Below are 17,999 nucleotides of genomic sequence, written 5' to 3'. Positions count from 1 at the left end.
ATTACTCATTTTATTTTTTATTTACTATTAGCTTAAAATTTGAGCATTTTATTTGATATTACGCCAATTTTTTTTTTTGGCGATATACACAAATATTACACTTAAAATTTTTGTGCCAAGTTTATTAGTATAGATAAAAAAATTAGTAGAACCAAGTTTATGATTCCACAAAATTTGTTTCAAGAGTAATAATATGAAGTAAATAATAATATTTGTTACATGCCACTAATGATATACTTATATTAATTTCGAGTTCAAGAATTAAATGTAACAAAATTGTTGCATTACGATTATCGGTTTTTTTGGTTTTTCCAACACTTATGATCGGTTTGTATTGTGTTTTTTTGGTTTTTTTTAGTGAAAAACATGTTTACGATCTGTCTTTTTATTTTTCGATTGTGACAATGTGAAGTAATTCGGTTGAATTCTTTATAACAATCGGGTTTATTTTACATTCTAGCTTTGTTCTTATTTCTCAATGTGAGAATCAAAATCAGAGGTTTTTTTTTTAGTTTGTGGAAAAGAAACCAAGGCTTTGTTTAGTTTCTTGTCATTGTCATTGCGTCTGATATTGCTGTATATTAAGATGCCACTACTTGATCAGTATATCCTTACTTTTTCCCCTTAATTTACTCATTCATTGTTTATTTGGTTTGATGGTGATCTGCTAGATGACAAGCCGCATAACTCGATCAAGGAAACCGCAGCCTGTTCAGCAGCATGAAAATCAAGTACGGGCCAAGTGGACAGCATCATTAACTAAGACATTGGTTGACATGATGGTGGACCAGATTCAAAAGGGAAATAAATCGAATAAAAATTTTAGCAAGAAAGGGTGGAAATTCTTCTGTGATAACTTCCGCATACAAACAGGCTATTGGTGGGATAACGAACAACTGAAGAGCCGTTATATTGCCTTAAGGAAGCAGTATATCATTGTTAGGATGCTCCTCAATCATTTCGATTTTCAGTGGGAAGAAACGTCAGGTAAAATCATGGCAAAAGATGAAGCTTGGGTCAGATACATCAAGTTAGTTGCTTGCATCTCTAGTTCATTCTACAGAACAAAATTTTACGTGCTGGGATAAGGAATCATGGTGGTGACTGATTGTGGCTAACCAATGGCTTTGATGATCAATTTTCTTCCCATGTTATTGTATGTCGACATTTAGGCTGGCCTAACTACAATGATAATTTTTCTAAATGCACATCTTAGAACACTATACGGATTAAATCATGCTCATCATGATGATGATTGATGACTAGCATATAACATCATGATGTCTCTTTACATTCATGTTTGCTTATGATCTTATTCAATGTGGTTTGAGCCAAAATCTCCTGAGCAACTTGCTATGGAGTGATGATTTTTTTCTGAAGAAAGTGTCTTTTTTTTAAGAAAAAATAAGAATCATTTCACTTTTTTCGACAAATATTGTAATTTTGCAAATATTTATTGGTTCATCTTTTTTCTTCATAGAGCAAGTCCGGTGATCCAATGTATTCAAGTGTGTTTATGTAGTAATGTCATGAAACTATTATTTTTGTTTTCGTTTCTTGACAAATATGGCACAATCATCGTTTTTCCTGAATGCTTCTGGTTATGTATATGTTCGCCATTTTGACAAATGTGCGATTAATATTTGACACCATTGCAAAAACATATGGAAATAATAGAATTTCTCCAAGTGAAGAAAGCTTGTGATTGTTTTCCATGAACTTTCCTAATAGCATATGCCCATCAGGAACATCCTGATGCTGAGCCGTGCGGATTTCAGGCTGCCCATGTACAATCAGCTGCAAATAATCTTTGCCGAACCAGAGATTTCTGGAAAACACAATAGGTCAACCAAAGAAGGTGAAGAAACTCCTGGTTCGGTTGCTCAACTACATTTGAGAATTTCATCAGAAGAGCTATCATCATCAGTATGAGATAAATATTTCTGATTTGGCAAATTATAAGAGAGGTCGTGGAGGAATGGAAAATGGTATTGCAAAAGGTATATTGGAGATTGCCTCTGCTACAAAATTCAAAGCAGAAGCTATAAAGAAGCAAAATGAAGAATTTTCAATAACGGATTGCATCAAGGCATTGGATGAACTAATAGATGTTATTAGTGATAAAGTTTATTTTGGTGCACTGGACTTACTCACCAACCGTAAAACAAGGGAGACGTTCCTTGGTCTTAAAGTGGAAAAGCGATCAACATGGTTGTGAGGAAAGTGTTTGGGCAATAATATTCCTTGGTATCTTTGATGATGTTTCCTTGTGCATAACATATGTCAGACTTGAATGTTTTTTCTTCTTCAAATTTTAACCCAAGTTGGATGGAGGTTAAAATTCGTATTTCTGAGGATGATTGAATTAGTAACTTGAGGTTGCGAGTTTGCTATCACGTGCAATTAATAGGTGAATACTGATTGAAGTGGGCATGTTGAGATGAGCTTCATTTTGTCTCCATTTAGAAGCTGATTTTATGCAATATAGAGTTGATGTAATTTTTGTAGTCTTGATGTAATTTAATTACATACTGTTTCTTATTCCAAAATTCACAATCGTATTTGTAATTTTGTGGCCCAAATTCGAGATAAAGATTGTAAGAAAACAATAGCTCGAGTATTAGATATGTTTACACGGTTGTATGCACAACTGCTACTGATTGCCTATGATTCATGATTGTGTTTACATGTACAATTTCCTTCGTATCATTTCTACAAAAATCAAGCACTCGATAGAGGTCCATGGCTTGGAGGGGTACAAGGATCAGATTTTAGACTACTCTCTTGGTCAAAAAAAGGATTGTGGAAACCATTAATTTGCGGTCAATTGGCTTCGTTAGATAAGCATCCATTCCCACTTCCAAGCATTTAGCTTCATCCGAAGACATTGCATGAGCAGTCAATGCAACTATGGGGACGTGCCAACTGGTGCCGGATTCGAGTCTTCTGATTGCTTTTGTTGCTTCATACCCATCCATTTTCGGCATCTGTGTTTTCACGCGAAAATAAAATGAGATATCAGTTTTCTTCTAACATTATAACCAAGATTTTGATTTAGTGGAAGTTACTATTTTTCGAAAAAATATAAGATATAAAATTTGAGGAGACGACTCCCCCTTCATGACTTCTCCTTGGAATCAAGAACATACCAGTATCCAGACTTACTTGACAATCCATCAAAATCAAGTCGTATGGCAATGATTCTGTATGATAAGTGGTGCAGTTTTCTCTAAGCACTTCCTCTCCATATTCATTGGATTGGATCGTGTTGTTAAGAGCATCAAGGACCTGCATTCCATCTCCTACAACGACTACTTTTGCTCCCATTTTTTCCAACATGATCGTTGCCACCCTCTGAAGTACCAGTGTATCTTCTGCAAGAAGTATGTGTAGACCTTCAAGAGGATTTTTGTCATTATCAACCTTGTCTGAGCACGCGGCACTTTGATCTTCAAGATTTGATTTATTCAAATATTGTTCTTCTACCCTTCTTTTCACTGTATTAGTCCTTTTAAAACACTCATTTTCCGACTTCTCTGAATCGTCAGAGCTGGTAGAACCCAAGTGAAGACTATCTATTTCAAGCAATTTGTGAATCTGTGATGCATTCGAATTGTTTTCCCTTGTGACAGATTCAAAAATACGGATCATTTTTGCTTTGTATAGAGGCCTGTTAGTCATTAATAAGTGCCCCCGTTTCCGGAGTTCAGCCTTGATGGCATTTGAGGTGTCATGGTTCAAGAGCCAAGCAAAACTGGTTAGTCCACTGTATTTGTCTAGAAAATCAAGCTGTTGCTTCCATATTTCTGTGCTCAAGTCAAGAAATCCTATGTCGATGATTATGATTAAAATTGAGCTGATACTGCCCTGGAAATTTGATTCATGAGGATTTGTGTACTTGCTATGTAAATTTTTGCTAATGTTTTTGCAGGGCTCTTGAAGATTTTGTGTAAGCTCATTCCAATCAGATGCTTCATGGGTCTGAACTCCATTTTCTTGTAACCACTGAGTCATGAGCAATCTAGTCATTCTGCCACTGAGTGCAAGAAACACCTGTATTTTTTTGGGTGATGCATTTGGTAGGTTTATGCAGGATGATTCAGGGGGGAAATGTGATACAGTCATATATTGCTGTTTCAGGTTGAATTGGTACTGACTTTTTGCTCTGTCCTCCGGTATATTAAGAAGCATATATAGCTGCATCAGAGTTCCAGGTCCGTTCTTCTTCACCACTTTGATTTCTCCGTTCATCTTATTCACCTGTTAAGAATTCTCTAATCATGTTTAATAAGTTTGGAAGATTCTTACCTCTAATAGACTTAGTCTTTCAAGTTCCGATACTTTCTTTGCTTATAGTCCAACATAAAACCGGACATAGTTGTGGATCATATGAGAGGCAAGCAATGATTGTCTCCCCAATCAAGAAATGTTTTAATATTTTATAAGAAATTATTGTGAAATGCAAGTCCTTCCTCACAAAATATATCAACTCACCAAGGTCCTTACAATGCAGAGGCCTAAACCAGTGCCACCATGCCTGAAATCAAAATAAACTATTCATTAGATACTTTGCCTGGGAGGGAGCTTTCTTAATAGATAATTATGATCAATTTCCTTGTATCTGATGAGTTTCTAATTTACTATTGTGCTGCAAAAAATCTCACTTCGAAGCCATGAATAAGCTACTTACAATCGAGTTGTTGACGGATCAGCTTGCTCAAAACTCTCAAATACAGATTCCCATTTGCTTGGATCGATCCCTGAGAAATGAGAATCACAAGAAACGTCAATCATTAAATTACAAGTGGAGAAAAAGCTTGTGCCTCCACAAACTATATATGCATCACTGTATGGATCGCCCACACACATATGTGTTGGCAGGATACAACTTTATATAGCTGTATTATTCGTACCACAGCCAGTGTCATCAACCTCAAACCAAAGAACCATTTTGTTTCCTTTCTTCGAGCATATCTGTTCATGGCTCGTTTCCCGCTTTCGTTTCATTTTATGTGCACACCAGGACTCCTTTTGATTAAGTGATAACTTTCTTGTGCTATTATCAGTATCTACCGTCTCACACCATCCTCGTAGAAGAACGTATCCAGCTGTCACAAGCAAAGGATGGTAAAACCGATTGGTCCGGCAAATCCCTTGGTTTTGTACTAAAATTTCGAGTTAAATTTACTACAACTTACAAGTTGTAAATTTAATGGAATTGCTAACAAGGTTGGCAAAAATTTGAAGAACTCTACCAGAGTCTCCCTGAACTACTTTTGGCATATCATCTGCAATATAGAAGCATTAGTAAAATCTGCGTAGAAATTAAAGGTGTGTCACAGACTTAGGACAAAAAGGGATCATACCCGAAATATCAAGAATGGTCTCTAAGTTGTTGTTGATACACTGTACAGAGAACATGTCGATTAACCCTTCAAGTTCTCGGCTTAAATCAAACTCATTTTCTTCCAGTACCAATTTCCCAGATTCAACCTGCAGTGTTTTCAGATGAGTGGTACTTATCTTTTCCTAATATGCAAGAAAAGTCACAAATCTGAAAAGAATCAAAAAATATTCTCTGTTTCTCTTGTATCACACCTTACTGAGATCTAAAATGTTGTTGAGAAGCCGGAGTAAAGCCGTGGAACATTTACGAATTTGAGTAATAATTGAATGTTGTTCGTTTTTTAGACAGTCATCGGTAATAAGTATATCCAGCAACCCAATTACAGCTGCCATTGGGGTTCGAAGTTCATGGCTATGACAAAAGGAAAAAAGAATGTATCGTAATCCAAAGGAGGAGTTATTTTTCTCTGTTAAATGAACAAAAAAGTCGTTGCCAAAGACACCCTACCTCATATTTGCTAAAAACTGGGTTTTATAGTTGCTTGATGCTTCTGCCTTTCTTCTTGCATCCAACTGTTTTATTAGTTCTGCCCTCAGGTTCATCTCTTTTGAAACTCCATTTGTCAATATAAAGATGCATAAACATCCGACCACCAGGATGCATACTGAAGCTGATATCAATACCATCAGCGTTTTGTAAGCTTTATCATCAACTTTTCCCATTATATATTGTCTTGGAATGATTATTACCCCAACCTGTAAAAAGTCGTTTGACACAAATAAGAACGGAAAAAGGAAACCCTTCAGAGATTTACAAAAAAGATAATCCAGAGTTTACCATAGGAAGCCTTGTCAAGTTCAAGAAAAAGGAATCTATGTAATACAGTTGGGTCCCAAGCTTTGCATTTTCTATATGAACTTCTCGACCGGGAGGAAATTTGTCACCATAGGCTTTCTTTAAATGCTCGGCTCCAGATCGTATCACGATATCCTTAGAATCAGCGGCCATAGTGAGCTTTGGTCCTGTGGTAGAATTCACAAGTAGAGGTGTATCAGTTGAAGTAGCAATAAGCCAACCTTCTTGAGAAGTCAAATAAATGTGGCCACTGTGGAATTCAACTAGATCTTTCATCAACTGTCCGACGCTAGATAGTGCTGTAGTAATGCCAACAACTGCAACCATACTGTCGTGGGATGGATCCCAAACCGGTAATGCTGCGGAGAGTAAAGGCGAGTCTGCATATTTGCTAACGGCTATATGCCAAGAAGCGGTACCATCAGGAACCTGTGAAATACCAGCGATGTTTATCAACTGATCTGGTGGGATAGGTGTTGGTTTTCCAGTTTTTTCACCCGTAAAAGGATCCAGAGGTTCTCGGTACCAAATTGCAGAAATGTTTCCTCGTATGGATTGGTCGTTCCATCCATGATGAAGCAAATGGGAATTAGAATCAGATGAGATGCTTATTGAGTAATTAACAAGATCAGAGAATATGTAGTATGTGCTATTACTCTTCCTATATCTATGGAAAGCCTGGACAAAACCATTTCTGTAACTCAAAGTTATGGAATTGAGAGCTGTGTTGCTTGCAAATAAGGCCCATGTAACCTCCCTCATAACCTCGTAAAGCTGCTGCGAAATAAACATATTACCAAGAATGGTTAGTAAACACCCAGGAAAAAATTTCATTCAATCAGAGAATCATCAATCAATCTTCTCAAAGAAAGAAGACATCTTATCAAGAACCTCGATTTGCTGTGCTTGATTAACCTGCTTGTTGTAACGTCTGATAACGATTCGGAGAGCTTCACCTGAGCTGTGGCAACTTCGACAGTAGAGTTAAGAATGTTCCACATACGTAAAACTGGCCTCTGCAGAAGCTCGTGTCGAAGTCCATATGCCAACGAGTTCAGTGATTTTGTAGTATAGACTCGTGTGATATGCCATGTTAGCAAAGTTAACAAGCCTATTAAAATTGCTAGCATAACCTGCACAAACGTAGCAACATATTAACGAAGGTAGTAGACAGTGCTAGAAGTTTGGATACCAACATTAGTTTCTTGATAGTACTAACGGCCCTTAGATGAGAGTTCCAGAGGAACAAAATCACATACCATGATAGCGAGACGAACGACAAAGACACTATAATATGATGATGAAAGACAAAGGGTACTTGAATCTTGAATCTCTTCTTCTACATCTCTTTGGTAAGATTTTCTGCAGCTTCGAGAAATGATGTATCTTTTGAAATAAGTCCAGAAATGACAAATTTTACTGAAGACTTTTCCATGTAAGCACTCCATTAATGCAACAGCGTTATAGCCAAGGTAGTACAAGATTTAGAATGGAAAATGGAATTTAATTCAGTGCCATTTTGGAAAAACTTGTTGAAGAAGTTGAGAAAGAGATAAAGATATGAAATGAGTACAAGAAAAGAGTTAAGAATAGAAATCTGGATTCCGACTTATTAAGGCAAAGATGGCTATGCTTTGTGTGTTCAAACAAGTGGGATTTTTGGTGTCATTCACTTTGTTCCTAATCCAAAGTATTTTCTTCATATATTTTTAACTTTCTAATGCCCACTTTTAGGTTGTCTTACTTCACATATCACTAAAAAAAATTTTGCTAACTAGCTGACGGTTTTGAATTTCATCGATAAAATTCTCATCGTTGAAAATTCACGACGGTTTTGAAAAATCGTCCCTTATTTCGCGACAATTTTTGCCGTTGAAAATTAGCCATGATTTTGAAAAACTATCACTAATTTCGTGATGTTATTATCGTTATAATAGTATGAAATATATTATTCTTTTTTATACACATCGATCATAATTTTAATATTGAAAATCTTGTTTTTAATAATTTGTCACTCATCAATTTGAAGAAATAATAAGATACGAAATTCGGTGATATTTCCGTACAGACACTTTTGGCCTGACCTAAATCAAAGAAATTTGGTGATAATTAATTAATATGATTGAACAGCACTAGGCGCGACTTCTCCACGTCGCACGTGTGTATCATATATATATATATAATATATATATACTAGGAATGTACACGTGCGATACACGTAGGTGACTAATAATGAAAAATATAATCACGAGAATTAGATAATGTTTAAAGTCGTTTGAATCACATCATGTTTATAAGTATTTATCAATCTAAATATATCAAAACACAATATATAAAAATACATCATGACAATAAATTATATATATTCACTTATTTAGATGACATTTTTCAATCCGCGACATAATACAACTCTCTTAAATGATAAATCAGCAAAAATATTTTTCATTCAAATATAATTCAAAATGAAAAAAACAATAAAAATAAAATTAACAGAATAGTAATTTTACTAAAATCAAAACTAAAATTTACTTAAATAGAGTACACATAGACAAACGTTAAATAAAATTCTCTTAATTTAATACATTATCATAATAATGTTAAAATAAAATCATTAAACTTGTTATTAAGATAAATATCACTTTTGTTTTTGCTAACTTTTTACACATTGCGGATTTTATTTAATTTCTATGTTTTTTTTAGAATACATATTATAGATAATTAATTTTATATCAGAATCAATCATTTATAAATTAATATTGGTGATTAATAATTTAAGAGAAATAAAATTTTAACATAATACCACTCAAATAAATATATATAGTAAAAAATATATATAAATAAAATAAAATGTAATACTCATTTAAAAAATTTGATATATAAAATTGTAATATATAACAAATGATAATAAACTATCAATATAATTCATATTTATTATAAGGATTACATTGATTAAATTTTTTTTAAAGATTATATCATAAATTTAGTTTAAAATTTAGAAAAAAAAAATGTGTATTAATGTCCAAATATATCTAAGATGGACAATGAATCACAAAAATTGACAAAGAAATGTAAATAAATATTTTTTTACATAAAATTTAGAAAAGAAAGAAGAACGTGTATCAATTTCTAAATCTATCTAAGATGACAATGAATCACAAAAAAAATCATTAAAAAGACATTAATTTAATTTTGCTAATTTAAATGAACAAGGAAATGTAAATAAATAATTTTTTGGCATAAAATTAAGAAAGAAAGAAAAATGTGTGTAATAATGTCCAAATTCATTTAAGATGGACAATGAATTACAAAAAAAAACCCTTAAGATAACTTAATAATTTAATTGGCCAACTTAAATGAACAAGGACATATAAAGAAATTCATAATTGAAGTGGCTACATAAAATTTAAAAAAAAAAGAAGAACGTGTATCCAAATCTATCTAAGATGACAATAAATCACAAAAATCCTTAAAAAGACATTAATTTAATTTGCTAATTTAAATGAACAAGGAAATTTAAATAAATAATTTTTTGGGTATAAAATTAGGAAAAAAAGAGGAATGTGTAATAATGTCCAAATTCATTTAAGATGGAAAATGAATTACAAAAAAACCCTTAAGATAACTTAATAATTTAATTGACCAACTTAAATGAACAAAGACATATAAAGAAATTCACAATTGAAGTGGTATATTTATATGTATGTTAGATATATAAATATGTTCGCGAAAAGACAATTGAGAATCTATTCATCGTTCAAAGTCTCGTGATTTTAATTAATAATTGTGTGGAAACATGGCTTGAGGAGTTAAATACATTTGAAAATGTCATTTTTTAAAAAAAAAGTTGATCGAGGTTAAAAAAAATACCCGTGGGAGCATTTGCAGGGAAAAAAAAAAAGATAAATTGGGGCATTTTGCAGAAAAAAAGCTTCTTTTATAACTATAATTATTATTCTTTGTTATGTTACCCATTGTCCTTATTCGATAAAAATAAATTACTCATGCAGATGTATAATTAAAAAAATACGGACGGACAATGTACCCTACACTGCTAATAATATGATTGAAAATGGACATTAAAGCAAAGTATTCAGGAAGACGAATATCCTATAAAGCATATCTTTTTGGGTTCATGAATCTGCAGAAAAATAGGTAGTACCACAAAAGTTAAGGTGAGCATTTGTTAATACTTAATAAAAATTATGTACCTTAATTCTTTTTTTAATTATTCTTCAACTTTATTACAAATCCACATTATTTGATTATGAGNGTTAATCCTGATTTTTAACTTATTATTTGTTAAATAAAAATTAGTATTTCATCCATTAAGGTATTTAATTTAATATTTACCACGTATGGTATAGTCGATTAACTTCGAAGTCAATTGACAATTGTGTTAATTTATTGGTTGAATTTTTAAAAAAATACAAAAGAATATTATTCAAGTCAATTATATTTACGTTTTTTTTATCCTAGATAACATAGAAATGAAAACAAATGACAAATCAGCACTGTTAAGTTCCTCAATTTTGGTAATTGAATTGTCAAGGTATTAAGCATAAATAATATAATTCCGTTTCAATATTGCACATGAAACTAAGATTTTTATTTATTTTCGTTAATATTTATTCTAACTTTTGAATTTTTAAATGATTATATAGTTTTTAATATAAAAAATTATTATAAGATTAATATCCTCAAACTATGCACAATTATTTCAAAATGTTAGCAATATATATTCATACATGCATATTTTTATAAAAATAATATCGTTTTATAAGAAAGCTATTGTGAATCCGAACCGACTCATGGAAAAAAATTATATTTTATGTCAAAATATTACTTTTAATATAAATCGTTCTTATCAATCATCCATGAGAAAGTCTCACAAATAATTTACTCATTTTTTTTAATATTAGTCACCGCGTAAGTTTTTACAATATTAGTTTTCTATATAAAAAATATATATCTATAGATAGTGATTCACACACCACCAAAAATTTACAATATTAGTTTTCTATATAAAAAATATATATCTATAGATAGTGATACACCTACAACCAATTTTACTTTTTTTTGTTTAAAATAACTAAACAATTATAAATCTTTACATGAATCTATACCACCAAAAAGTTCATAGCTCTCAGGGTACTTAAACGTAAATCTAACTCATCATGTGTATACAGCATTTAAAATTTAAATTATTACGACTACCTCTTTTTATAAATAAAAATCAATTTCCTAAATTTACATGGTGCACATATGATTTACAACATGTAATATAACATATACCATTTGTGACGAATAAAAACTTCATATCTTGGTTTCATTAAACGTTTGAATCGAGTATTAGAAAAAATAAGAGAACCAGACATTATAATAATAGTTACATAAATATATTTTTTTTAAATGCATGACATCCTATGTAAAATAAGAGAATGAACTCTACCTTGAATATTTCCAACACATGTACATGTACAGTAGCGCTATAATACCATAACCAATAAACGATACTTCACACCATCCTAAAATAAGCAAAGGAGGAAACTGAGAAGCTAGCCATCGAAATCAAGAAAATAAACAAAAGACAGTAATTCAGCGTCCGAATTGATTAGTTAATTCGGAATCAGTACCGAATTTATCATCACTCCCCTCCGACATAGATTGTTCAAGAATTGTTCAAGCAGAGAAGAAAAGTTCCCATCTGTTTAATAGATTAATCTGACAATACGTTGCAGGATGATACAAAAAAAAGCATCAAATGATTGTGAAAGGATAGGGAACATATAGAAACATATAAAGGTTGCCAAGAGTTTTTCCTCTACTAATCACGATAGCTCGTTTTGGTACAAATCAATTATAAAAGGACAGGCAGAGATGCTTGGAACTATACCAGATGGTGGATATCAAGTGTGGCATCTTCACTTCTTTTCATCTTCTTTTGGTTCCTTGTCTTCATCCTTGATCTACAGGAGTAAGATATTATTATTAAAAGATCGAGGACACAAAAATGTGCATTAGAAAAGCTGCATATTAATTTCATAATAATAATAATTAAAAAGTATTTATACTGGATTTCATGTATTCTTTGTTCAAAACACATTTTCATGGTATGATTTTTTAGTATACTTAACATTATGTCCCGTGAATAAATAAGTTATAGAACACCAAAGCTAAGCAAAGAAAACTCAGTCTTAGCATCCTTCAACTACATATGTTCCATTGAAATCCCAATGAAAGAAAAAGGATTGCACATGAGAAACCAAACAGGAAAAAATGGAAAATTTTCCAAGAATATATAGATGTTATGGTACAGGACTAATACAAACTGTACCGAACAGGACCATGAAAAGTTTGCACTAAAATCTAATTCTTGCGGCGTAGACTTCCAAAAAATTAGACTGGGATTTTATCTGTAAATTATTATTATTATTATTATCCCAAAAAATTTTCTTTGACCACCTCATCATCCATCTACTCTAACTGTTAAAATAGGTCACAAATATACACATGGCTGCAGCAACCAATACCAAGAGACTTTTAAGTTGATGATGAAACCACCACATAAATTTCAATCTAGATTTCATTAGTTTTTGCCAATATCAATCATCAAACTCACCTCAGACTGACTCTGCATGGAAGCAAGTAAATCTTTGACATGGGGATCATTTGGATCAACTCCCGGAAGCTGTTAAGACAGGAAGGTCGTGAAACAAACAATGAGTTGTGGTTCATTTCTAGTTCATTTCATCTACTAGATTAAGAATTCATTAAATCTGCGGACTGAAACTGTAGTTTGTCATAAAAGACTTACAGAGGCAAGGATAGAGGACATGAACGATTGATCTCCAAGCAGCTTATTCACATCTGTTTGGTTTGTTTGATCAGCTGTGCTGTCTTGCACAGACAATTGGAGGGCTACAAGAACATTGACAAGGAAAATATAAAAAAAAAAATAGCCAGAGGCATAAAACTTCAAATAAGCCCCATTATAATAGAAGGAATGAATAAACTTTGCCCAAAGAGAGGCAGAACATTGAGCACAGAAATACAGCATAACAACAACGATCACCTAGAAAAATGCTTGATACATCAGATTCAGATCCAACAATTCTATAAATGTCTGACCAAGCAATCGAACAAAATAGCCAACAAACCTCCATTGAAATAATAAGAAGGAACAAAACCCTCGAAGAAACAAAAAAAACTGTTCGAGTGGAGGTTGTTCACGTGAAATGCATAAAACAGAAACAAAATTGGAAAATGGTTAATTCAAAATTGAATTCCATGTTATTTGAGTGTTTAATGCTACTTTCGTAGCTTCATATCTCCAATTCTCTTCAAAGACAAATTTATGAGGATAATTCCATGATTTTCAGGATTATTCTCTAAAAAGGCAACGCCAAGCCCCATAGAGTGATAATGAAAATTGACAGTTGTCAAGGTAAAGTAGTCACTGGGAAAATTAAATCATATTGCGGTGCAACAGAATTCTTTTGGATGTTATACATGTTGAAAATTTTCCAGTTTTCTACTCAAAAGGGTCTCAAACCATGATTCAAAAAAAGACAATGATCTCTCAATGAACACTCAATTAAACTGAACCTGAACTACGAATCCTTCAATGCATTGTCATTCGACCTGGGAACAGAAATATCGCAACCACACAACATGAACTAAGCATACTTTAGACCATCGTCTCTTCTCTCTCTTTTGTAGTGATATATAAACGTAAGATTAGAAGTAAAATTAGAAGTAAAACCTATAGTCACTCTGAGCCTCAACAGGTTTTTCAGACTTAGCAAAGAGGCAACACTTCTAAGGTTTAAATTAAGAAAATGTGGCACAAAACCTAAAATATAGACCACCAAATGTCTCACTATCCCATGCAAATTATAAAACAGAAGAAAGAAAATACCAAATATGTTCTAAACAGAAAAGGAATAACAGGGAAAAAATTCAGCAAGCTAAACAAATCAAATAGGGAAATTACCAAGACAACACAAATTCTCACCAAGTTGCAGATCATGATCATCAGCAGATGCATCTGACATGTCGGTATCACGAACAGCGACAACAGAGGAAGAATCGTCCATGGACATTTCTAGGGCCTGATGCAACAGCGCATTATCATCATCCTGTAAATGACTCACAATCACGTGTTACACCCAGTCAATCGCCCATAGTGCTCATGCATAAGTAGACCAATATGGAAAAGTTCATTGTTCAGCAACTCAAACATCCAAACAGTTTTAGTGAAAAAAGGAAATAAAAATTAACATTGTAAACTGAAGTTTGAGCTCCAGATGCTGTGATTCACATAAATGAGACTGGCCATGAGCAGTTTTCTTGGGCATCAAAAAAATCTCTTCTGATGTTTGTTTCACAAACTGCAGCAATACTCTCAACCCCCTAACAAAAAGTACATAAAGAGAATTCCTTTACCTGTGCATCCCAAATTTCAAATAAATGACAAATTCCATAAGTCATAAAGAGTTCAAAATATTTGTGAGCCCGTTTGCTAAATTCTTTGTTGTTTTTTATAAGGCAGACTAATTTAAAGTTTTCCCACTTCAATTTGTCCACAGGATCAAAAACATAATATTGAGATGCAGTTGCATATGATAGCAGAAGCATAGAACCAATAGTAGTTTAAACTTAATGGAACTTATTGCCAAAATCAGGCAACAGTAGCATCATCTCCGTAATAATGAACCAATAAAATAACAATTTTTGTTAAATAAATCCCAACAATTCGATCTATTATGAAAAGGCGGACCCGGTCAGAGAACCTCACTTGAGAGTTCTTTGGAAACAAGTATCTAATAGCCATGTGTACCAAAGAAAGAGTGTGCATTAGATCAAGTGCCTCATGTTGGAATATACACCAAATTTGAGCGAGATTTAGTTCCAGTTTTCATATTCCACGAACTATTTTAACTAATATTCCAATCTGTTTTGGACAAAGCTAAGCAATAACACTTCAAGAAGCAAACAAATAATTTCCATGATCATGAGTACCAATTCAAATAAGAAACATTTGAAGAATAGAGCTTGTTATAGTTTGATTTCATAAATTTATTCATTTTTAAAGATGTTAAAAATGAGTTATCGCCAGAGATTCCAACCATTAGATCGCGTGTCTTGTTTTCAGGCACAGTGGTTCCTGCGTCTACAGTTTCAGCCATGGTTACATCTTGTGAATTGGGCTGCTGTTCTCCTACATCCTGTTTTGCAGCTTCTTCGGCAGCCTTCTTTGCAGCAGCTTCTTGCCTTGCCCTCTCTTCTTCCATTGAAACTCGAAGAGCAAGAGCAAGTTCAGGATCCAGGTTTGGATCCACACCGAAGTCAAAGCCAGTTACTCCACCAGCTGCAACTGCAGCTGCTGCAGCCGCAAAACCACTGCCCCCTTCTCCATCACCGGTGAAGATAGGGGTACTGAAAGACAGAAATAATGTCAAAAATAAGAAAGTACATTAAATTTTAATTGACAGAGATAGCATCTCAAATCACCTGATCAGCACATCAGAAAGAGCACTTGGACCAGGAGGAACGTGAACAATATGACTGCTATCATTATTATTAACTGCCGAAAGTAATGCCTCAAGCTTCTCAGCCTTTTCGCCATCTTCTTCACCAAAATTTATAATATCGAGAGATACACTGTTCTTTTTCAATTTTCTTCCAATCAACTCTAACACTTTCTTGTCATATTTAACAGGACTAAAAACACAGGAATTAACAAAATAAAAAGTTGAAATGAAAAAAAAAAGACAAAAAGAGGACCTCAAAGTACATAATGGTTGAGTTATACCTTCCCGCAAACACGATTATCCTTAGTTGTTGCTTCTTGTTTTGTCGATGCTTGAGAGCCAATTGCGCCACCTGGATCCCAGCAGTCAAGTTCATCTCACCACCGATTTCTAAGCCTAAAACAGAAAAGAACAATGTCCATCGATTCCCAATAATGCGTCAATTGGCAATCACAGAAAAGATATTAACACAATCTCAATTTTTTTAAAAAAACATTCATGCATCAAATGTAAACTCAAACCCAAAGTCCAAACATTAATCCTTGAGAATCGAACTACACCACTACCAAGCTAATTTATCGGCCATGACCAACCAAACCCATTTCCTTTTTGGGGTAAGTGCCTTAGAACTCTTAGCTTCTAATAATCCACACCTTAGTCATGGAGCGCAAAAAAATAAACTAGAAAATATACACGAAGATGTTCAAAACTGTAAATACAATAATGCAAGCTGACCGTGCATGCAAGCCAAGATTTTTCCGAGATCACTAGTCGGAGTGACTAATACTCGAACCCCTTTTCCTGCCATCGTTAATATCCCGACGGTGTTCTCCGGATTGGACTACAATACAGTTAAACCACTTAATAAAACGTACCACAACTATCTAATAAATAGCGCTTGAATTAACAAGTAGTAGGGGCACAATAAAATAGGATCCCCAGTCACACGAAAATAAAAAGGGGGTAGATATTCAAACCGAAATCAGTGAAATTTTGTTAATAAATACCTGAGTCTTAGCTCCACAAATCAGATTAACGGCGTCGGCTTGAGCTTGAAATCGATTGGGAGAGTAATCACCGTTGCGCATCCACTCAGAATTATCGATGCAGATCATCGTCGCCTATTTTTTTACAGAAAAAGGCGGTAAGCAAACAAATGGAAACACAATGAAACCCTAATCCTAAGAAGAAGAAAATACAAGTACGAAAATCTCGAAACAGACCTCAAGCACCATGATTGTCACGAATTGGTATCGGATTGATCGGAGAATTGAAAGGGTGTCGAGGGGTTATTCGTCTCTTAGCTTCGTTTCCACAAAAGAACTTGGGTTTATTTTTTCCCCGGAGTTAGTATACACTGTTTGTTAGTGTGAAAGTGGGCCATATCTGACAGGCTATGATCCAAAATTTAGATTGGACCGGAAATTCGAGCTAAAACATGGCCCCGTAGGCCCAGAAGGCCTGTTACTATTATTTTCAAAAAATTAAATTAAAAGATAAATAGGAAAATGTTAAGATTTTGATAAATATAACCAAATAATTTTTTGTTTCTAAAATATGCAAAACATAAAACCAATAATGAAAAATATTAAATCAAGGTAAAAGATTATTTTACCAATCAATATAATGTAGATATTTATAATAAAAAGAAATAATTTTGAGATAAATTGACTCGTGAGACATTATCACATAAGTTTTTTTTATCAATTATAAAACTTAAGCCGTCGGTTTGTGTTACTCTAATGCAAGTTGTGTCTGATGATAATAAATAACGAAAAAAAATATAAGTTTCTTTTTGAATTTTTATACGAAAAAATTCTTTCTTAAACTTAATATATTCTACTTTTTGTTTGATCGATGTTTTTTACCATCATTTTCTAATCGATTAAACAGTGTAAAAACTACATTAAGAGATGTTATAAATTTGCTGTGTTCAACAATTTCAGATAATTGAGGTGGTTTGTAATCATTCGCACTTCATGAGAAAGAAGAGAGAGCTAAGGGTGGATTGACGTGAAACCAATTCTTCCTGGTCGCCTTTATCTACAGCTTTGCTTACTACGTCTTCCCGGAATACCTTTTCCCAAAACTCACCTCAGTTTCCTGGCTTTGCTGGATATTTTCTGTTAGCCAATTTGCTAATAGCGAAAAGACAAAGCACCGTCAATAAAGTCGTGTATGTAAAGACAAAATACGGAACAAAAGAAGTATGTTATTAGATGTAACAAGTACAGTTTCTTTAAAACAGATCTGTCATCTTTTTC

At 33.3% G+C, this 17,999-nt stretch overlaps 3 protein-coding genes across 3 annotated transcripts; 1 reads left to right on the top strand and 2 right to left on the bottom strand.

Moving 5' to 3' along the window:
- The first annotated feature begins 671 nt into the window (after positions 1 to 671).
- LOC140964582 (L10-interacting MYB domain-containing protein-like) lies at positions 672 to 2,218 on the top strand. Its single transcript, XM_073424820.1, has 3 exons — positions 672 to 1,030; positions 1,746 to 1,878; positions 1,964 to 2,218. Exons 1-3 carry the CDS (start codon positions 672 to 674, stop codon positions 2,216 to 2,218), a joined length of 747 nt encoding a protein of 248 aa, XP_073280921.1.
- Positions 1,775 to 7,841, bottom strand: LOC140975573 (histidine kinase 1-like). Its single transcript, XM_073439341.1, is given in 14 exon segments — positions 1,775 to 2,987; positions 3,166 to 4,053; positions 4,120 to 4,260; positions 4,495 to 4,537; positions 4,691 to 4,760; positions 4,914 to 5,108; positions 5,199 to 5,288; positions 5,367 to 5,493; positions 5,599 to 5,758; positions 5,855 to 6,102; positions 6,185 to 6,979; positions 7,094 to 7,143; positions 7,146 to 7,335; positions 7,462 to 7,841. Coding segments are annotated over 14 exon segments (3,402 nt in total). The 5' UTR covers positions 7,651 to 7,841; the 3' UTR covers positions 1,775 to 2,771.
- A 4,049-nt stretch (positions 7,842 to 11,890) lies between these two features.
- LOC140975565 (26S proteasome non-ATPase regulatory subunit 4 homolog) lies at positions 11,891 to 17,107 on the bottom strand. The gene is made up of 10 exons (XM_073439330.1): positions 16,959 to 17,107; positions 16,743 to 16,856; positions 16,471 to 16,576; positions 16,017 to 16,131; positions 15,716 to 15,925; positions 15,331 to 15,640; positions 14,217 to 14,340; positions 13,017 to 13,120; positions 12,822 to 12,890; positions 11,891 to 12,168 (listed from the first exon to the last, which is right to left on the bottom strand). Exons 1-10 carry the CDS (start codon positions 16,968 to 16,970, stop codon positions 12,124 to 12,126), a joined length of 1,209 nt encoding a protein of 402 aa, XP_073295431.1. The 5' UTR covers positions 16,971 to 17,107; the 3' UTR covers positions 11,891 to 12,123.
- Between the last annotated feature and the right edge of the window lie 892 nt (positions 17,108 to 17,999).

This window comes from Primulina huaijiensis, chromosome 1 (genome assembly GCF_012295235.1).
Source record: "Primulina huaijiensis isolate GDHJ02 chromosome 1, ASM1229523v2, whole genome shotgun sequence".
Lineage (NCBI taxonomy): Eukaryota > Viridiplantae > Streptophyta > Magnoliopsida > Lamiales > Gesneriaceae > Primulina > Primulina huaijiensis.
The sequence above is the reverse complement of the archived record's forward strand: the minus strand, read 5'-3'. Positions and strand labels throughout refer to the sequence as shown.